The sequence below is a fragment of the Hemitrygon akajei genome, chromosome 4 (genome assembly GCF_048418815.1).
Source record: "Hemitrygon akajei chromosome 4, sHemAka1.3, whole genome shotgun sequence".
Classification (NCBI taxonomy): Eukaryota; Metazoa; Chordata; class Chondrichthyes; order Myliobatiformes; family Dasyatidae; genus Hemitrygon; species Hemitrygon akajei.
Genome location: NC_133127.1, coordinates 147,831,886 through 147,855,131, shown reverse-complemented (window position 1 = coordinate 147,855,131; position 23,246 = coordinate 147,831,886). Strand labels below are relative to the sequence as shown.

Here is a 23,246-nt window from a genome sequence, read left to right as displayed (position 1 = left end):
ATCTCTTGAATATTTTGTATGTTCATCTGTGATACAGAGTTCAACTACATTTACATAATTTTGGTCTTTGGATTCACTGTTTATGTTCCCGGTACCTCTTTTAATTCTTTGATCTTTTTTACTTGTTTTATTTCTTTTATCCCTTCCTGCAATATTTTGCAATTTCATCTGAGAATGCATTTTCATGGCCTTCCGTTGTAGTCCTTTTGGTGTGGCTTTTACACAGTAATTTCTGGCGGCAACTGTACGGCATTCGTGAGTTCTCGTACTAGTTGGCCATTCTTGATTGTGGTTCTTAGAAACATAAGAAATCCCCTTTGCCTCCATATGTTTCCAAAGGCATGAACAACTCCAAAAGCTTATCAAGAATCAGTGTAAGTATTTGCTGATCTTCCTTCTGATTGGCTTCAATCAGAGCGTTCAGTTCTGCACAGAGGTACCAGGAGCCATGCTTCCTGATGCTTCACTTCAGTTTCAGAAAGCCCGGCCCAGCCGGCCCATTGAGGAGCCACTGGTGTGCAGAATCAGATTTGGGTTCAATAAAGTGTTTCCTTATAATTATTTGCTTTTTCATGGCATATTATCAATTTTGCAGAGTCATGGTCATTGGTCTTTGAAGTCTAATAAGAATTCAGCATATTCATTTCTAATTGGTAGTTAACATGTAAGACATCCAGTTTTTGCTTATCAGGGCAAGCAGGGGCTGCAGGCAAGGGCTTAGTCAGTTTTTTGAATGTGACAATACACCCATTATATCCAACATTGCTTGTTGAAACCATATTATCAGATCGGGATCTCCAGACTTTTGCAAGGCAGGGGATTGAACTTGCTGTTGAGCATGTTCCTGTTGTTTCCTACGCTGACAACTTCTGGCCCAATGTCCTCTCTTACTACACAGGTGCCATTTTGTTTTTTGGGATTGGCCTTGGAGGTGTGGCTCAGACTGAGATTGCTGCAGTACACACGATGAATCCCAGTCCTGCTTTTTCTGTTGGTTAATGGGTATTGGCTGTTGACTAGCAAGACTGGCTGTTGATCAACAGGTAACTGAGTCACCTGAACTAATCCTACTTGGATTTTGATATCCCATTCCACTTATCTAGTGGCTTGCACTAGCTCAGCATTTGGAACACCAACTTCACTCCAATTCAGTTTTGTAAGCTTCACCATGTTTGCAATATTTGCTTTTAAGCCACCAATAAAAGTTGATTTCAAGGGATCATATGTAGAGTCCTCTATGTTATCTTCATTTATTCCTGGAAGTCAAGATTCAAGATTGGACTGTTTAATGTCATTTCCAGTACACAAGTGTAAAGGAAAATGAAATAATTGTTACTTTGGCTTCAATGCAGTACAAAAAAAGCATAATAAGATAAAGAACACAATAATAATAAAAATATCGATAAGATAGCTCATATACATAGATTGATTGTATGTCAATAAGGTGACGCTAGGCACTGGTGTGTCTGTACATAAGGTGACTCTGACAGGAAATGGTAAAGTAGTGGTGGTGGGGTGAGTGAGTGGGTGGAGGTGTTGATCAGTCGTACTGCTTGGGGAAAGTAACTGTTTTTGAGTCTGGTTACATTTCCTCCTCCCTAATGGGAGTGGGACAAGCAGTCCATGAGCAGAGCGGGTGGGATCTTTTATGGTATTGCTGGCCCTTTCTCGGCACCTTTCTCCTGAAGTCGAGAACCATCATGTTTGTCTTGTTGACAAAGAGGAAGAGATTATTTTCCTGGCACCAGGCCTTGAGCTCTTCCATTTCCTCTCTGTGGGCCATCTCATTGATTTTGGTGATAAGCACCGCCACTGTCAGGTCATCAGCGAACTGGACAATGTGATTACTGGTGTGTTTGGCCGTTCTGTCACGTGTGAGCAGAGTGTACAGCAGTGCTCTCAGCACACAGCCCGGGGGACACCGTGTGGAGGGTGATGGGGAGGGAGGGGCAGTTGTGCATCCTGACTATCTGAGCTCTGTTGTTTAGGAAGTTTAACACCCAGTTGTACAGTAGTGTATTTAGACCGAAGAATAGGAGTTTGTTCACCACGGTCTGTGGAACAGTAGTGTTGAATGCCAAACTGAAATCCAGAAACTGCATTCTGACATAAATGTCCTGATTTTCCAGGGGCGTCAGGGTCAAGTGCATGACTGATGCTATGACATCTATCGTAGAGCAGTTCTGTCAGTAAGCAAATTGACGAGTGGCCAATGTGGCAGGAATGGAGTTTTTGATGTGTATTATTACCAGCCATTCAACGCACTTCAATATATGAGTGGAGGTAGTCGTTTAGTTCTGAACATGTGGAGTTCTTTGGTGGAGACTTCATACTTCTGAATAACTTAACCACTCCGTCCTGCAGTGTCCCTTGTACTCAGAAACATTATCAGAAATATTTTGCTTGCAATCAACCACTTTCCTCCAATCAGTTTGTCTTGGGGCCAGTTCTTCCAACTTCTTAATAGCATTCCAACTATCTTGTATATTTGTTTATTATCTCCCGCATGTTGTTTCAGCTCCTTGAATCAATTGTCTGAATAGGTGAGGAGACAATATAGCAGTGAAAATTTGGATGCCATCATATGGGTGCAGTTTGTGTATGTTCTTAATACATTGAAGCTCAGCCCAGACTTTTAAACTTCCATTTTCCGATGTGGAATTTCTTTGGACAATGCATCAATCTTTTCTGATTCAGATAGTTGATGCAAAAACTGTCACCTTTCATAGGTTCCATTTCGATCTGCCGTGTCTTCACTTCCTTGGTCTTTATTGTAGCAAGTTGTGGCAAAGTTGTCCATCTTATTGTTTCATCAATGTCATCCTCATTTGAGTTGTTAGAGGTTGCTGTAGAGTCCATGTCATGCCCATCCTGTAACTTAGTGGTCACCAACCTTCTTAAGCCCAAGATCCCCTACCTCAGCCTTAGTGAAAGGCGAGATCGACCCTAAATCGATTAGTTACACGCATGCACACCGGGGCAGAAAATACCGGAAGTAAAACTCTGCAACCCAGAAATAGAAATAATGTATAAACACCAGGGGTACCCACCCTTTTTTACACCGCGGACCGGTTTAATATTGACAATATTCTTGCGGACCAGATGGGGGGGGGGGGGGGTGGTGTTAAACACGACAGGAATACAGTGATACTCGAAGCAGGTTCCTTATGTCCAGTCTATTTTGCAATTTAGTTTTCGTGGCTCTCTGGACTTAGCTTCTGTCCCGCGCTGCTCACATTTTTCTGCTGAAAAAGCTCAGTGGGTTTGTTTTTAAGTGTGGGGTGCTTGTATTCAGGATACCGAAGCAGTTTTGAGGGCTTCATTGCCTCATTAGACAGCCTCTGGGCCCAAACTGCAGCCTCCCGCCCGCCCGCCGCCAGACGCCTTGGCCAGGTGCGGCTGGTCGCGGGTGGCATGAGAGGACAAGGTCAGGGCCGGAGGTCCCCATACTGGGGCCACAACGGTCCAGTCCGGAGAGAGTGACCAACAGAGTGAGGAGTGCGACAGGGTGCGCCTGCCCCCCTTATAGGATCTATCGGCCGACAGAAGTTTTTTTCAGTAGATCGCAGCGAGGTAGCTGCTCTGTTACTTATGAAACCCTGAGCCCGAATTAGGTCATCTGCGAATATTTTAGCACAGGGTTCCCCACGAACATTCAGTGTGCTAAACAGGTTCAGGGGCGGTGCCCATCTGTCCGCGTTCCAGGCCAGTAGCAACGCCGCTTCCCGCTGGCCGCCTGAGGCCAACCAGTGATCGCTGGCGCGAGGGTATCACTGCGTTTAGGCGACTGATGACCTTACGTGGGTTCAAGTTCAACAGTGGGCGTGGCAGGGAATGAGGAAAGGTGCAGCTGACTCATATCGTTTCCTCATGGCCTGCTGATTGGGGACCACTGAAGTACACTGTGTCATGCGGGGGGGCGGGGGGGAGCTACACGCATGCACACTGGGCAGAAAGAACGGAACTAAAACCCTGCAACCCGGAAACAATCTCTCAACAGTATTTGTGTATTTATTTTTCTTTTTTTTTGGGATCTACTGGGAAAGTCTCAAAGATCGACCAGTCAATCACGATTGATGGGTTGGCGACCAGAACAGTAATTCCTCAGGTTTGGAGGGTGGCACTGTTTCAGATGACTGTCCAATGTAGGGGGTGTTTCCCAAGGAGAAGCATCACTGGCAGGACCACCCACTTGAATCTCTGGTGGGCTTTCTGATACTATACAAGGCGCTTATCATGTTCTTTTCACTTGTACAGTTAATGCAAAAATGTACTCTTTAGACTTTTTACTGTCTCTATCATACTGTTTATTGCCGTTCATCAGATGTTTCTCTTTCCTTTCCCAACTGATCAGTGAACTTCTTTTACTTGTACAAACTGACCACATGTTCATATCTTTAAGTGCAATAAAACAGATAAAATCCATCTAAGTTTGTCCTTTCCCTCAGGCATTCTCTGGGTCTTATCACGTATCTCCTTAATAGTCTCAACATTAATGGCATATTTCATCTGGATTTTTTTTCATTAATCTTATCAAATTGAAATATTTTATTCAGGTAACAACTCAAACCCTCAGTCATCCGTCCATATGTAACCGGAGATTTAGCTCCCCTTTTTCTGTGGTAGGTTTCATGACTTTGACCCTTGTCTCAATTCAATCTTGGGTAACACTTACTTTGTACATGCTCTTTATTACTTGGGTTGCAATCAAAATGCCATTGGATTGCTTCGAAATATTATTGGATAGTAATCAAAATGCAATGGATTCCAGTTAATTGAACCAGTACATTTTGGCCCAATTAAGCAATGGCCCCAATTAGCAGAAGTTTCATGGAAATAGTTTATAAAAGACCGACTACCATCTAACTGAGTAACAAATTATGCATTAAAATAAAATGCAGAAACATCAGAGCATTCGAACATGACCAATATTACTATAGTACTATAAAACTGTGATTTAGTTCCTAATAGGTAGCAATGAAGGAATTCATCCATTGTACACGGACAAGTGCTTTTAATGGACTGTAAATGAACTAACTTAGCACAGCAACTGATGCTAGTTAGAAACTTTTGCATCCTCAAAATCTTCATTTTCATTGTAACGTTCAAGATAATTGTCATTACTTTCAAATTCTTCATTGTTCCTAACTTGTTGAAATAGTGAAATCGTTTCTTTTTCACTCCTGGCCGTTTCTCGCATCTCCAAGCCTGAATGCTTGAAACCGCAGTGAGTAAACTGTTCTGAATTTTCTTACTGCTTATTTCTCACCAACTATCAGTGACAAAAAGTTCAAGTTCAAGTTTATTGTCATTCAGCTGTACAGATGTATAGCAGCAAATGAGACCAAGTTCATCCAGACCAAGGTGCACAACACATCGTATGTAACTCCACACACACACAGAACAGATGCAGTTAATATTACCACAAATAAATTAACAAGTAATAAGGTGCATATATGATATGTTAAAAAGCAAACAGTATAACACCACTGGTGCTTCGTATGTGATGAGACCTGGGTGGTGGCAGAGAGTTCAGTAGTCTTACGGTTTGGGGGAAGAAGCTGTCCCCCCATCCTAACAGTTCTCCTAATGCTATGGTACCTCCTGCCTGATTGTTGGACAGATGGGAGGGATCACTGACAACGTTAAGGGCCCTGCATAAGAAGTACCCCTGATAAATATCTCCAGTGGTTGGAAGAGAGACCCCAATGATCCTCTCAGTAGTCTTCACTGTAGGGAATTGTGGTCAGATTGTGGTGAACTACATATACCTGTCTGGACACGCCCCCCCTGCTGACTGCTCCTGTGGCTTCTCCCACAGACCCCAGTATAAAGGCAATTGGAGCCACAGACCCTTCCTCAGTCTCCAGGATGTTGTGTGGTGGTCACTTGCTGCTTGTGCTTTTTTCCAGCCAATAAAAGCCTACCTTAACTCACGTCTCAGAGTCATTGATGGTGCATCACAGATGCCTTGCATTTCCCATACCAGGTGGTGATGCAACTGGTCAGGACCCTCTCGATGGTGCTCATGTAAAAATTGGTTAAAATGGGGGGGTGGGGATCGCAATGGGAGCCTCACTCACTTTAATCTGCTCAGGAAGTGGAGATGCTGCTATGCTTTCTTGACCAAAGAGGTGGTTTTGAGGGGATTTAAAAACTGTGCTCTAAGAAACTCTCCAGCAGCAATCTCCTGTCCCAATTCAGTGGCATGGATAATAAACAAATAAACAAAGGAAACTCGATTAGGTTTTGTTCTTTACGAGTTGTCCCAAATAAGCGGCTGCCTCATTTAGTCGATAGCCCATCTATCTGGAATCCACTGTAGATAGGGTTGCTATTGGAATAATCGGCATTATAATTGAAATATCGCCTTTTGGAATGCAACCTGGATATCATTTCAGGATTGCATTTGAAAGAGAGGGAACTTGTAGAATGCCTATGATGGCTTTTTAGAGCAGATTGTGGTTGAGCCCGCAAAGGGCAATTCTGCTTTCAGTGTTGTGTAATGAACCAATTTTGATTAGGGAGCTTAAGATAAGCAAACCCCTAGGAGGCAGTGATCATAATATAATAGAATTCACTCTGCATTTTGAGAAGGAATAGATAAAGTCAGATGTATCAGTATTACAGTGGAATAAAGGGAATTACAGGGGCATGAGAGAGGAGCTAGCTAAAGTTGATTTGAAGGGGAATTGAACAGGATGATGGCAGAACAGCGATGGCTGGTGTTTCTGGGGGCTATTTGGGGGGCAGAAGATAAATACATTCCAAAGATGAAGAAGTATTCTAAAGGGAGAATGAGACAAATGTGGCTGATGAGGGAAATCAAAGACAGCATAAAAGCAAAGGAGATAGCATATAATATAGCAAAAAATAGTGGGGAATTAGATGATTGGGAATGTTTTAAAAACCAACAGAAAGCAACTAAAAAGGAGAGAAAAGATGAAATATGAAGGTAAGCTCACCAATAATATAAAAGAGGATACCAAAAATTTTCTCAGGTATATAAAGAGTAAAGGAGAGGTGAGAATAGATATCGGGCTGCTGGAAAATGACATTCCAGAGATAGTAACGGAGGACAAAGAAGTGAGAATTAACTGAATAAGTATGTTGCATCAGTCTTCACTGTGGAAGACTCTAGCAGTATGCCAGATATTTGAGTGTGTTAGGAGGCAGACGTAGGTGTTGCTGCTATTAATAAGGAGAATGTGCTTTGGAAGCTGAATGGACTGAAGGTAAATAAGTCATCTGGACCAGTGGTATCTGAAGAGATTGTGGAGGCATTAGTAGACTGACTTCAATGGTTGGGAAGATGTTGGAGTCTATTATTAAGGATGGGGTTTTGGGGTATTCAGAGACAAATGATAAAATAGGCCAAAGTCAGCATGGGAATCTTCCTTAAGGGGAAATCTTGCCTGACAATCTGTTGGAATTCTTTAGAAAATAACAGGCAGAAGAGATAAAGGAGAGTCAGTGGATATTGTTTACCTGGAGCCTTGACAAGGTGCCACAGATGAGACTGCTCAACAAGATAAGAGCCGATTGTATTACAGGAAAGGTACTAGCATGGATAGAAGAATGGCTGACTGGCAGGAGGCAAAGAGTGGGAATAAAGAGGGCCTTATCTGGTTGGCTGCATGTAGTGTTAAGGAAGCAGGGAGTCTGCAGAAGGACTGATCGGATTGGAAGAATAGCAAAGAAGTAGAAAATGCAATACAATGTCATGCACTTTGGTAGAAGGAATAAAGGCATAGACTATTTTCTAAACGGGAAGAAAATTCAAAAGTCAGAGGTGAAAAGGGTCTTGGGAGTCCTTGTGTGGGATTCCCTAAAGTTCAACTTGCAGGTTGAGTCAGTAGTTAAGGAAGGCAAATGCAATGTCAAAATTAATTTTGAGAGGGCTAGAATATAAGAGCAAGGACATAATGCCTAGGCTTTGGAAGTCATTGGAGTTCTGTGAGCAGTTTTGAGTCCCTAAGAAAACTTGTGCTGGCATTGGTGTGGGTCCAGAGGAGGTACACGAGAATGATTCTGGCAATGAAAGGGTTAATTCATGAGGCGTGTTTGATGGCTTTGGGCCTGTACCCACTGGTCATTAGATGAATGAGAGGGGGTCTCAGTGAAGCCTATCAAGAAGATAAAGTAGATGTGTTACAACCGCAAGTTAAAAAACCGGTACTTGGAAGTTTACTTACAACTTAAAACCACGGGGCCAACTGGCCAAGGAAGCAAATATCCTTTATACAAGTTAAAATATAAGGAAAATAACAGTTATTTAGTCTAATCCAGTACCATTTACCCTACTCCTACATTCTTGTTTTTTCTACCCACATTCTCATCAATGACTACTTACCTATACACAAAGTAATTTAGATTACCCAATGAAGGTGCATGTTTTTGGGATGTAGGAAGAAATCAGAGCATCAGGAAGTCATCCATAGAGCCAGAGGGAGAATTGAAAACACCTAAAGTCAGGAACGATCTTGAATCTCATATCCTGTGAAGCAACAGCACTACTAACTGTGCCATGGAATTCGTTCGTCATTGGAATACTATTCTACCTGCTGAGTTCCTCCAGCATTTTGTGTGTGTTGATTGGAATACTATTTCTCACTTACACATGTGAAGTTACTCTTTTGACGCCTCTTCAAATACTGGTCCTGGAAATCAGTCAGTTGCCAGTTTCTCGCAGTCTGCAGCCTCACTATGATTGCAAGTCCAGTGGTGTGTCCAGAGTGTTATGGCCTAAAGATTGAAGACTAATATAAGGAAAACCACTTGTAATTTTGAAATCCACTTTCATCATTTGCTATTCACCACTTGTTAATGTTATGCAACAGAAAAACTTGTGTGACAGAGGCTATGTGCAATATCTTGGATCGTAGTTGAGGAAGGGCACAATTATCAGAGGAAACCAGACCTGTCTAAAGCTAAATTAAAAAAAACAGTCTCTGCAATAAAAGCCAATGTATTACAAGATAGAGCCAGAATAAAGGAACTCAAAGGTTCAGCAGATCATCATTAAAAAACAAAACCTGGTGAGTACTGGCAGTGCATAATGTAAGATGTGACTGCTTTCAAATGCATCAGTTTTAGCTTGCTGGTTCTGTTCCTTAGGTTATTATGCAGAGAAAACAGCTGGGTCCATCATTATTAATAACTTGGTCATGCCAATTCAGGAGATGATGTCTGCAATCTAAAGTCTGAAGCTGATTTTACCAATACTAGGTGGACTTCAATGCTGGGAGCAAATATTAATAATCATCGTTGATATGTCCTGGTCATTGGCATAGCAAATGGAGACAAGCCCTCAGTGAGAGAAATTACATTATGAATTTTTGCTCATTCAAATAGTTTGAGGACACCAGTACTTGAACTGGCAGGATAGCTCTATCCAATAGTTAATTTGAAAGGAATATTAACCAACTTTGATAGTGAGGGTACTTAAATGCTGAAGACCTTGTATTATGAATCATTATTCTTGTTAAGCAAGTTTAGTAGAGCAGCTGAAGAAACAATAATGGGCAGATACTCAGGGTTCATAAAATGCTAATATGATTGTTTTCTCTAGTTGCAAGGGAAATCTCAGATTGCTGTTCAAATCATTAGGTGGCCCCTCTATAAATAAGGTCAATCATACAAAGTTAAAATTGCTACAGAATAGGTTAATTCATATAAAAGAAAAAATGCAGGAGGAGGAATTTTTACTGCATCTGGGACACAGTCGTAGAAATCAAATCCTTCAGTCATGATAATTAAAACCAGTTTGAGGTAGGATATTGTGGTGAACTAAATAAACGTGCATGTGCACATTGTATGAAAGCCTTTTTCAGTTGGACACACTAACTCTTGTATTCACCCTTCTAAATAAAGATTGATCCCATTATAACAGCCAAGCAATATATTTGTCTTGCATTTCAGAAAATATTGAGAATGTTTTGAGTGCTATATTAAGCAGGCATTATATTTAACTCTTGAGAAAGGTAATAATAATTTTAGTTTAATGTATATTTATCAATTATATAATTTATCAACTATATAATCTATTAATACAAAAAATCTAAAAAAAGTATCACTCAAAATCCTACATTTTAATTTAATTCCAGTTCAACAATATTATACCTTTCTATAAATTTGTGCTTCTAGATGCTGAAAATCATTTTTATACAATTGAAATGAAATTTCTTTAATTCATAATGGTTTAACAAATTATAATACCATTTTAATGCTGTCTGTATTAATAAATCGTCCAGGGTTTGCAAGCCACTTGTATGTTTTTGTGCTGGTTGAAAGAAATTTGCAGGTTTGATCATTAGGAAATATTAGAGAGAAAGCAATGGAAAAGGATGTTCCATTGCCAGCTGTAATTAGGCTCTGAGACAGCATGATTTCTGAGCTTTTAATGCCTTATATGGTAAAGTGACACAAGGATTTTATTAGGCAGCCAGCCACTCATTGCTTCACCAGTTACATAACACACACCAGTTACAAGACGTACAGCAGTTCAAACTATATGAATCCTAGGGCGTCGATGGTTTAATATTTTAGCTCATGTCTGACCATCGGAACAGTGAGTGACTGTGGCTGTTTGTCACAATTTGCATGTCTGATGTCACACTGAGATTTTTACATACGTTAATCTTTAAATAATTCTATTTCTTTCATGAATGAACTGAATCAGATATAGCTGTGCTGAAAAGCATTGAAATAATCAGAACGGTTTCAAATTTCTGCTCTTGTTTTGAATTATAGGTGCTTAAAGCCTTCCAAACAGCAAAATGACAGAGCACTTCGACTGCCACTACTGCAAGGAATCCCTCTTTGGGAAGCAGTACATCCTTCAAGAGGAGAATCCCTTTTGTGTTAGGTGCTATGAAAGTCTTTATTGCAATACCTGCGAGGAATGCAAGAAACCAATTGGTTGCGACAATAAGGTCTATACCATTTTTCATCTTTGTTCATTGGGTTGCAATGGTGGTGCAATGCAAAAACTGGGATCTGCACTTGAGGAATATTTTCTGCATTTCGAAGCATAGGGTTGTGTACAAAGATAATGTTATAAAGAAAATACTAACATTATTAATCCAGTGGGAGCTGGATGTGGTTCAGGGCAGCCTCTCTAAATATAATTAAAGTACTTGGAAATCACTATCAATTTTCTTTAAGTTTTCTCTATTAGAGGGTCAAAATTGACTGGACATATTTCAGGCAAGATAAAAATTTCTCATCTCTGGAAGTCATATTCCCAATCTATGAAGTGCTGGTGTGGATGTTAAATTTAACATTGCTTCATTCAAATGCTTTGCATTATAAGCTCTCAATATGCTTTGTCAGTTTTAATTCTTTAATTAAGATTATTGGATTATTCTAATTTTAACACAAACAACTACTTCCAATATCAGGACTGGGCTTGCTGGTTGAGCATTCTGTTTTTTTTAAATTTTCTTTGGTTATGTTATCTTACTTCATAAATTACCTGTCTTTAGATCAACTTGGCTTTTGTAACGCTGCTGCAAGCACCACTGCTACTGAATACTTAATTGTAGCTGTCAGTTTCTGTGTAATTTGAGACAAGGCATGTGGTAAATGTAACATATTTGGGAAAAACAGCAGACTTTGGATTTCAAGCTTCCAAATTCTCCACTAGAGTGGTTCTCATGAAATGTCTGGCTCTGCTGCGAGTTAGTTGACAGAGATTGATTGGCTAACAACTCTGAGACTTGTTTAATTAAGCAACCAGCAGAATTATAGCAGAAGGCAAATCAGATGGACTTTGGCCTTTGATTGTATGGAAATGTCAATGTTCTGGGAGATGCACTGGTTGTCTACCTCTGAATGAAAATCTTACTTCTTCACAGTGGATAAATCACATTCCCTTCTTCCACCCCGTAAACCTGATGACGTTACCACCTATCCATTTATAGCAAGGGTTCCCAACCTGGGGTCCATGGTCACTCCATGGCACAAAGAAGATTGGGATCACCTGCTTTAAAGTAATTATGTCAGTCCCAGGATTGCCAAGGACTGCCAGCAGTCTTACAACTGGGACAACTAGGGTGTATTTTAATTTTTCATGAATTTTCCTACTAGATTACCTGAATATCATTAAAGACCATGCAATCTTTGCTGCCAGAGGCATAGTCTTCTTATCCTTCTTCACAGTTCCTCAGGGTCAAGAATGACTCTGGCGTTGTGGTTTCTGATGGGGAAGTACAGACTTTTCCACTGAGGATACCTGACCATACAACCATCAAATAAGGAGCAGAATTAGGCTATCTGCCCATTGAGACAGCTCTGCCATTTGAACATGGCTGATTTATTTTTGCTTTCAACTTGATTCACTACCTTCTCCTCATAACCATTAGCATTCTTACCAATCAAGAACATATCAAACTCCACTTTAAATATACCCAATGACTTGAACTCTACAGTTGTCTGTGGCAATGAATTCCACAGATTCACCTCCCTCTGCTAAAGAAATTCCTCCCCATGTCTGTTCTAATTTTGAATCTGTGCCCTCTGGCTCTAGTCTCTCCATCTATCGGAAACATCACGTCCACTCTATCAATATTCGGTAGTTTTCAATGAGAATCCCCCTTCATTCTTCTAAATTCTAGAGAGTACAGGACCAGAGCCATTGGACACTCCTCTCATGTTAACCCCTTCATTCTTAGGATCATTCTCTGAATTCCTACAGAACCCAACAGACAGAGTAGTTTGGGTAGTTTGTGAGATATGCACTTCCTTACCTGTTTCCTTGGGGTGTCGGTATGCTCCTGATGCACAGACTCAAGATACTCAATGTCATTCCAAATAGTCCTTTTGCATTTTGAATGGTGGGGGATCAAGGATCCCCAAGAGGCTGTAAGGATATTGCATTTTATCAAGGAGTCTTTGAGAACATCCTAAAATACTGTTTTCAGTCAGCCAGACGATTTTATCCTGTAACAGATTTTATTTCAGGAGTCTGGTATTGTGGTGAACTACATATACCTGTCTGGACATGCCCCTCTGCTGATTGCTCCTGTGGCTCCTCCCACAGACCCCTGTATAAAGGCGATTGGAGGCACTGCTCCTCCCTCAGTCTCCAGGATGTTGTGTGGTGGTCTCTTGCAGCTAATAAAAGCCTATCGTTCGCCTCCCATCTCTGAGAGTTATTGATGGTGCATCAAGTATTGGGCACGATGACATGGCCTAACTGAGGTAAATAGGACCTCAATACTGGGGATATTTGCCTGGGTGAGGACACTGAGAGTGGTTCCCATATTCTTCCAGTGAATTTGGCAGATTTTTCAGAGACACCATTGGTGATATTTTTCCAGCAGCGGAATGTGTTTATTATGGGTTATCTTGCCTCAGAAGCAAGCAGGAGTATATGGATCACATTCATTAGCCTTCAGCATTTCACTTCCTTCTGACAGTGTTGTCACCAACGCTCCCCACATGAGCGCAGCTCGTTTGAAGTGGGGATGGAACTGTCAATCCACCTAGCTTTTAACATGTTAATGTTCTTATGTTCAAAGCTACGGAGATCATTTTACAGTCCATTCAGTTCTGTTTGGCACAATTCCAATTATATGCTGTAATTTGAGAACTTGTATTGTTTGGTACTCAGCCCAAAATATTGACTATTTATTCCTATCCATAGGTGCTACCTGACCTGCTGAGTTCCTCCAGCATTGCGTGTGTTTACTCTGGATTTCCAGCATCTGCAAGAATTTCTTTTGTTTATCCACGAGTGCTGTCACTCCTGTTCAATTACGTACTTGCTAATGTCACATTTATCGCCACTGAGCGCTCATATGCAATTCCAGCCCTGAACATCGATCAGTAGTATTCACACTGCAGGGTTTCTCATTCTCAGCCAAGCAGCCCTGGGTAATTCTGATCCCTCAACAATGTTCCCAGCTGAGATGAGTTAACTAATTACTCACCTGAAACACGAGAAAATCTGCAATGCTTACTAAAATTCTGGAGGGACTCAGCAGGCCAGGCAGCATCTATGGAAAAGAGAAAACAGTCGACGTTTTGGGCTGAGACCCTTCATCAGGATTAGTCTGTTTTCCGCAGCCTCTCAATACCTGACTGCATTAGATCTGTTCTGGTTATTTTGTTCTTCTTTCCTCAACTGGGTCTTTCCAACGCATTACATTCACAACTCATTAACGTTGCTACGTTACATGGGCTGATAGCAGACTGATGGGATGTAACACTAGTCAATCCCTGACCCAGAGCAACATGTTTTACAAACCAAATATAGTGTATAGGGGCTGGGTTGGGGTGGTGTTGACGGTGACAAGGTCTGCATTTAACATCACTGCCGTAATGGTAGCCTAGTTGTACGGACCATCATGGTGCTCCTGGTTTTGCTTTAGCAAAGTTAAAACAAGTTCTGCAAAGGCCAGAAGTATGTTGCATCCTGTTACTGCTCCGGCAAAGTTGTAAATGACCCTCAGGACAATCCACAAACATAGCACTGATGGTATTATTCACTGATATTTCCTTCCTTTGAAGAACCATCTTACCATGTTTGACATCTTACCATAATTGTCCTGATAAGGCTGGGAAGCTCAATTTAAGTGGAAACCCATATGTTTAACCTGACTAGTCATTAATCTGCACCTGATTTGTTAATGGATAAAACCTCTAATGTTTATTTTGCCTCTGTTGTTCTTTCCCGTTAAGTGTCTGTAATGCTAACTTTACCAGTCTCCCAGCTCCCGACCTGTGTAAGCTTGAGCTGAATCAGAATGCAATCACCTAAATGCTCTCCTGTGCTAAGTCTCTCCGACTATTGCCACTAAATCATCAGTGCTTGTCTAAGTTCCATTACTACATGAGAAGAACTTTGTTTCAAAAAGACCATTGGGAAGACCAAAGGTACTGGTTCTGCCTATTTACTAACCAACAACTTCATTCCTGTCACTGTCTGTAAGTGAACCAAGTTGCTTGCAACCTTATTTTCATACCTGACCCTGTCTGGGCCATTACAGAGACTGCTCATTTCCATTGTACAGTATTATCTAACTCTACCCTTACCTCAGCCCAGCTCAAAATCTTCCTTTTCTCTTTCAAGAAACAGATTTAAACCTACCTCCTTAACCATGCTTTTTGCCATCCTTTTAGTGTCTGGTAATGTGACTGCATCTTTTTTTTAAAGTGTTATAATGCCAGGGTACATTTTTGCTCGATTGTAGGAGCTATATGATTTGAGGTTGTTGCTGTTCCTTCTGGTTTGCACATCCAGTTCATATAAAAAGCTGCTGATTTTGAAATCCAGCTTTTATCATTATCAAAATCTTTTGCTTTATGCCACTTCCACTGTCTAGCCCCACCTTGCCTTATTTATTTCTTCATGACAATACGGATATTTTAATTTCCTCACTTAGTATAACACTTTCAAAAGCTTTGGAATTCTCAGCAAGAACTAGATGCATTGAGAAGAAGTGAGGGGAATCAGAGGGAAGATGGGGCCAGAGCTCACATGGGAGGAAGCTTTTTGCAGGCCAGCAGTGGATCAGACTGTTTTGTGATCCAGGCAGGAACATCCCTGATACGAAATTTAGTTTACTTTGGAGCCTTCCATTGTAGAATAACCTGCAGATACCTTATAATTCCAACTGATAAATACTTGGATTTTCTTAGATTATTAAATGGATGAAAATAATCAACCTTTTACCCACTTTTCATCTTCAGGTAGCAGAATCATTTGCTCCATGTTTTTGTTAGCACGATGACCTGTACATACTGCTTAAGGATCTGTGCTTGCTGCGTGAGAAGGAAGATGACTTGTGCAAAGGTGTAAATGATAAGAGTTCTCCAGCAGGAAATGCTGGAGAAGATTTAGTCCTTGGTATGATTGGAATTACTAAAGAACGTAATGAATACATCCGTAGGGGTTGAGAAGAGACTTAATAATAATTGATGACATATGTATGCTGCCCGAGAACATATGCAAGTTCTGAGATCATGTGTAGACATTGTATACTCGTGCATGTGTGCAACAGGCAGGATGATAGAACACATGGCATCTTGGGACCTGACTTTCCAAGATTCACATGCTTCAGGGAATTTGGCTGCAAATGTCAGGCAAGCTGCTTTGTGGAAAGGAGGGTATTCTTTTCTCCATAGTTGAAATAATATATTTTAATTGCTGTTATAATAATTGCTTTCCAAAACATCCAAAGCTTGGATATGTGGATTGCCAATTAGCATGGGGATCATTTTGTTTTTACCACAACTATGCAAATTGATTCAAGTACTTAGGAGTTCAAAAAACTGAAAGTTCAAACTAAATTTTGTAATCAAAGTACATATATGTCACCATATACTATCCTGGGATTCATTTTCCTGCGACGTACTCAGCAAATCTATAGAATAGTAACTATAACAGGATCAGTGAAAGATCAACCAAAGTGCAGAAGACAACAAACTGTGCAACAGCAAATATAAATAAATAGCAAAAAATAATGAGAACGTGTGATATGAGTCCTTAAAGTGAGATCACTGGTTGTGGGAACATTTCAACGATGGGGCAAGTGAGTGTGGTTATCCCTTTTTATTCAAGAGCCTGATGGTTGAGGGGTAGTAATTGTTCTTGAACCCGGTGGTTTAAGATAAAAACAGAAGAATTCTCATAAAATACATTTTCATCTCAAGTTTTTGTTTCTTCCAATGAAAGATAGGTTTTAAAATACTTTCTGATTGTTTTGGAACTTAAAAAATACTGTACATATTCGTGGCTCAACAATGGCAGCACTTTAGTTTGATGATGGCTGAACATCTGAAAACTTTTCATAATCTATTAATTTTATTGTCTAGTATTTATTTTTTTCTATTGTAAGTGCTGAATACTATACATGAGAAAGTAAAAGAGGTAAATAAAGTTGCAGATTATTCCTATTTATGACTCATTCTGCTCTAAATCAATGATTGGTGCTACTTCAAGAGTTAAAAACTGAGGTATACTAATTCCACACTTTTAGACTGAATGCAAAATATGGTCTAAGGGTTGAGATTATGAAATCTAAGGTCATTTCAACTTGTGTGGTTAACATTATTTTGGCATCAACCCATCCTTTATAACATTTTCAGCAAATATACTTCTGACATATAAACAACATTGCTTGGCTGCCACAGATGACATATGACGGAATTTAAAGATTGTTTAAATCTTTATCCAACTTCCTGCAAGAATGACATTTATAGCAGTTTCTTTGTTTCCCTGAATATAATACAACTGGCTCCATTAGAATTTGAGAATTATTGCTGAATAATTGTCATGCCTATTTCCAGTTAAAACTGCAATAAGGTACCATTCAATTCTCCGAAAAATGTGTTTGGAACTTATTTTAAATACAATGGAAGTGAAAAATAGTAAGACATCTTTTAAAGTTTTTTTCAGAAAGATTGGTTTATTTATTTATTGGAAACACACCAAAGCATGAAAAGTACTTTTTCTGTCAAAAAAAGAATGGTGTACATGTGGGAAAAGCAGAATGTGTTGATTTCTTTTGATTGTGTTTAATTTTTGTTTTCCACAGCACTAATTTAGGCCATTGGGGTAATATTGAAAATGTTATATTTATGTCAATAATTCAGCACAAAACCATCAGCTGGGCCCCATTTGTGCAATATATTTGTAAATCATAGCTGAGAAGGCAGGAAGCTCTTTGTGCTGCAGGTCACTGGATTAAGTTACTAGTGCTAGCAGTGAGTCTGAAATGCTGCAATAATTCAAATTGGAGCTTTACAAGTTCATGTGAGTGCAATGTTCAATATTTCCATGCAGTAGAGAAGGAGACTATTCAGCTCATTGAGGTGAAGATGCCTTACAGAACAATTTTGTCATCCCCATTCCTTGTTCCTTTCCTCAAAACCACTCTGAAATACACCCATTGATTCTCCTACAATATGTATACTAAAGGCAATTTACAATAGTCAGTCAACCCACCAATCAGTGTCTTTTGATTGTGGGAAGCAATTGGAGCACTGGAGGTAAACTCACCCAGTCATGGAGGGAGCATGCAGACACCACTGGAAGTCACTGTCAAATCAGGGCTGTTGGAACTTTGAAACAACAGCTCAACCAGTAGCACCACTATGCTGTTGATGTGGTTTTAAGAGGTGGGTAAGAGCAGTATTCATAACCAGGGTATTACTGAACAAGAATGATAACATAAGGCAATTAGACAGAATTTTAGTGACTTTTTACCAAAGATATTCTTCCTTGCTTATTGATCTCTCTCAGAAGATTATTTGGCTGTAGTAGGAATTGTAGAAGATGCTGGGGAAAGGGAGAGTGCTTGAGTGTAAAGCATTTAAAAATTTGTACAGATAGCACAATAATGATAGTATAAGCTTGATGGACCAATTGGTCATTTTGTGTTACTTTTGTTTTGTGTCACTACTGCTGTAGCTTGGCCGTATATTACACTGAAGTAGCAACATGTAGTCTTGGGACAACAGGCCTTTCAGCCCATCTAGTCCTTGCCAACCTGATCTTCTACCTAATCCTATCTACCTGCACCTGGACCATATCCCTCCAAACCGCGTCCAAACTTCTTTTAAATATTACAGTTGAACCCACATCTATTATTCTGCTGGTCATTTGTTCCACACTCACACCACCCTCTGAGTGAGGAAGTTTCCCTTCAGATTCTCCTTAAACATTTCACCTTTCACCCTAAGAGCATGACCTCTTGTTCTAGACTTACTCAATCTGAGGGGGAAAAGACTGCATGCACTCATCTTATCTAAGCTCATAATTCTGTATAACTCTAAATGACCCCTCATTTTCCTGTGCAGAGGGAAATAAAGTCCTATCCTTTTCAATCTTTCCCTATAACTCAGGCCCTCAAACCCTAGCAACATACTTGTAAATCTTCTCTGCACTCTTTTAAACTTACTAATATCTCTCCTGTGAGGCAAATGACCAAGACCGCACAAGATACTCTAAATTCGGCCTCTCCAATGTTCAACATAACATCCCAATTCCGGTATTGCATGCTCTGATTTATGAAGGCCAATATATTGAAAGCTCTCTTTGTAACCCTATCTACTTATGAGACCACTTTCAAGGTATTATAGATCTGCATCTCCAGGTCCCTTTTTCCTATTTCATGCCTCAGAGCCTGGCCATTCGATCTGTAAGTTTTACCCTAGTTAGTCCTCGCAAAATTCAACACTTCACATTTGTCGGCATTGTATTCTATCTGCCATTATTTTAACCCATTTTCCCAGATGGTCAAGATCATGCTGCAAGTTTTGATAGCCTTTCCTATTGTCTACTATAATCCTAATCTTGGTGTCATCTACTCAATTGCTGATCCAGTTTATCACATTATTATATAAATCATTAATATAGATAATAAACAACAATGGAGCCAGCACCAATCCCTGCAGCACACCACTGGTCACAGGCCTCCAGTCAAAGAGACAACAATCATCCACCACTCCCTGGCTTCTCCCACTAAACTAATGTTGCCTCCAATTAGCTACTTCTTCCTGAATGCTAAGTGACTTAACCTTCTGGATAAGCCTCCCATAAAGGACTTTGTCAAAGGCCTTGCTAAAGTCCATGTAGGTAATGTCCACTGCTTTCCTTCACTATCCTTCTTGGTCATTAATTATCACTTCATTTCTGCATTATGAACATTCACCTACGTAAATTATATTTAAAAAATGCAACAAAAAGGAAAAGCTGAAAGATGAATTACATTGCAGGCAAACCTCAGAAGGTTGATTATACTTTCTAAAGAAGTTGACAGTTTCTACTCCCCTTTTCCACAGTAATAAATCTCCGTGGGAGTTATTGTGCTCATACTTCTTAAGTTATTAGTGCAGCACTTCCTGTGCATATGTTCAAGATCATTTTTGACCCGCTCATGCTTTTAATTGTCAAACAAAAATGTAAACTAGAAACATCTGTGTTATCTACCAAACACATCAAGACTTCCTTAGGCCTTCCATGGACAGAGTAAAGAACATTAACTTTAATTTTAAAAAAACCTGAAAGGTACTTCGTATGCAATTTGAGATGCTTTAGCTATTTGTTTTTATTATATATTTTGATTCCCGCAGGACTTGTCCTACAAAGACCGTCACTGGCATGAAGCCTGTTTCAATTGCTTCCAGTGCAAGCAGTCACTAGTGGATAAGCCATTTGCTGCCAAGGATGAGCAGTTGTTCTGTACAGAGTGTTACACAAATGAGTATTCCTCCAAGTGTCAGGAATGCAAGAAAGCAATAATTCCAGGTCAGAGCAAAATTTTGAACTTTTTTTTTGCTTATTTGTAGGATATATGCCAAGAATATTTATCCATTATCATTTGCCTTTGGGAGGATACTTTCTCGAACTGCTGCAGTTCCTGTGGTGGAGGTACTCCCATAGTGCTGTTGAGATCAGGATGATGGAGATAAACTTCCAAGTTAAGACAGCATGTAACTTGAAAATGAACCTTGTGCCATGCTGTATCTCTGTATCAGGTGTCCCTAACCTGGGCTCCACAGTCTCCATGCTTGATGGTATTGGTCCATGGCATTAAAAAAAAAAGTTTGGGAGCCCTTGCTCTATACAGTATGTGCCTCTGTAGTGTTCAGTTTCAGGTCACACACTTTTAGGTAGTAGAGGCTGCAAGTTTAAGAGTAGTTGCCAAGACCAGTGAATTTCTAGTGCATTTTATAGATAATGCACATTGGTAAGGTAATAAGGTAAGAAATAAAGAAATTGAAGCAGGTCAGCTGCTGTATTTGGCTCATCATCCCTGTTTCTGGAGATCATAAGAACATAAGCAATAGGAGCAGGAGTCGGCCATCTGGCCCATCGAGCCTGCCCCGCCATTCAATAAGATCATGGCTGATCCGGTAGTAGACTCAACTCCACTTACAGTGCCTTGAAAAAGTATTCAGTCCGCATGACTATTTCCACATTTTACTGTCCTATTTTCTAAATTTAAAATATATTGAGATAGGATTTTTTTAGCTAACCTACAAAACATTGAGCGCATGTCAAATAAAAAGAAAAATTCCCAAACCTATCAGCAATGTACTAAAAATTAGAAAACAAAATGATGAGGGTGAAAAAATATTCATCCCCTTTGTAATGACTATGCTAACTTTCCTCAAGTAGAATGCTGCATATTATCTTACCAACTCACCCAATTCGGTGATGCAGAAAATTGGAGGACCACGAATAAATACCCCCACTCTCTCTGTAAGGTCCAACAGTATGGTAGATTTTCAACAGACCAAATCAAAATGAAGGCAAAAGAGCTTTCAAGGCAAGTGAGGGAAATGATAATAAAGAAGCACAGATCTGGGGAAGTGTACAAAGGCATTGCACATACCTTGGAGCTCAGTGCAGTCCCCATCATGAAAAAGTGGAAATATATGAAACCACAGTCACACTACCTAGGTGAGGCCACCCCTCTGAACTTCGTCACCAGAGAATAATGGCTCTTGTAAGGGAGGCTACTGTGACACCAACAATTACTCTGAGTCAGATGAAGGCTGCAAATTGAAATGAAGTTTAGAGCTCCACAATCTCTAACACCTCGCACAAAAAGGGTGCTTATGGAAGACTGGCAAGGAAAAAACCCTGGCTTAAAAAAAACATACCCTTGCCCATTAAGACTTTGCAAAGTGTCACTTAGAAGATACTGTAAAGATGTGGAAGATGGTCTTGTGGTCGGATAAGACTGAAGTGAAACTTTTCGTTCTCAGTACTCAGTGTACATGGGGCATTAATCTAATAATGTGCCATCACCCGCCAAGTAACACCATCCATACGTAAAGTATGGTGGAGGTGGCATCGTGCTATGGTGATCCTTTTCAGCAGGAGGGACGGAAAATCTGGTCAAGATTGATGGGAAGATGAATGCAGATAAATACACAGAGATCCTGCTAGCCTCTGCCAATAAGCTTTTACTGGGGAGCAAGTTTGTCTTTCAGCAGGACAATGACCCAAAGCACACTGCCAGAGCAACCATGGAGATAGATACTGTAGATAGATACAGTGCCTAGAAAAATTCACCCTCCCTTGGAAGTTTTCATGCTTTATTGTTTTACAATATTGAATCTCAGTGGATTTAATTTGGCTTTTTGACTCTGATCAACAGAAAATGATTCTTTCACTTCAAATGGAAAATTGATCTCCACAAAGTGATCTAAATTAATTACAAGTATAAACCGCAAAATAATTGAGATCATAAATATTCACCCCCTTTAATATGACACACCAAACCATCACTGGTACAGCCAATTGGTTTTGGAATTCACATAATTAGTTAAATGGAAATCTGTTTTTGGAGATCACCTGTGTGCAGTCAAGGCGTTTCAATTGATTGTAGTAAAAATGCACCTGTATCCGGAAGGTCTAATTGCTGGTGAGTTAGTATCCTGGCAAAAACTACACCATGAGCACAAAAGAACACACCAAGCAACTCTGCGAAATGGTTATCAAAAAGCATAAGTCAGGAGATCGATATAAGAAAATTTCCAAGTCACTAAGTATTCCTTGCAGTACAGTTAAGTCAATCATCAAGAAATGGAAAGAATATGGCACAGCTGTAAATTTGTCTGGAGCAGGTCGTTCTCAAAAACTGAGTGACCGTACAAGAAGGGAACCAGTGAGGGAGGCCACCAAAAGACCTATGATAACTCTGGAGGAGTTAGAAGCTTGAGTGGCTAAGATGGGAGAGACTGCACATACAACAACCATAAGGTGAAGCACTGTCGATGTTTCGGGCTGAGACCCTTCGTCAGGACTAACAGGACAGGACTTCGTTAGTCCTGATGAAGGGTCTCGGCCTGAAACATCGACAGCGCTTCTCCCTATAGATGCTGCCTGGCCTGCTGTGTTCCACCAGCATTTTGTGTGTGTTGTTGTTTGAATTTCCAGCATCTGCAGATTTCCTCGTGTTTGCACATACAACAACTGTTGCCTAGGTGCTTCACCGGTCACAGCTTTATGGGAGAGTGGCAAAGAGAAAGCCACTGTTGAAAAAAACTCACATGAAATCTTGGCTAGAGTTTGCCAGAACACATGTGGAAGATTCTGAATACTGCTGGAAGACAATTCTATGGGCTGATAAAACCAAAATTGAGCTTTTTGACCATCAAACTAAATGCTATGTTTGGCATAAGCCAAGCACCATACATCATCAAAAACACACCATCCCTATGATGAAGCATGGTGGTGGCTGCATCATGCTGTGGGGATGCTTCACTGCAGCAGGCCCTGGAAG

General features: G+C 40.2%; 1 protein-coding gene across 4 annotated transcripts in view; it reads left to right on the top strand.

Annotated features, from left to right (window-relative positions):
- The window catches only part of LOC140726759 (four and a half LIM domains protein 2-like), a 55,212-nt gene that overhangs the window by 18,710 nt on the left and 13,256 nt on the right, over positions 1-23,246 (top strand). For 2 of the 4 annotated variants that reach the window (XM_073043541.1, XM_073043542.1), the window contains exons 2-3: positions 10,753-10,934; positions 20,083-20,257. In XM_073043541.1, coding sequence (XP_072899642.1) covers positions 10,779-10,934; positions 20,083-20,257 — 331 coding nt within the window. In that variant the 5' untranslated portion in view covers positions 10,753-10,778. Of the gene's footprint in view, positions 1-9,018; positions 9,039-10,473; positions 10,571-10,752; positions 10,935-20,082; positions 20,258-23,246 lie in introns of those variants that run through there. The other 2 variants (XM_073043544.1, XM_073043543.1) reach the window with 2 other exon arrangements.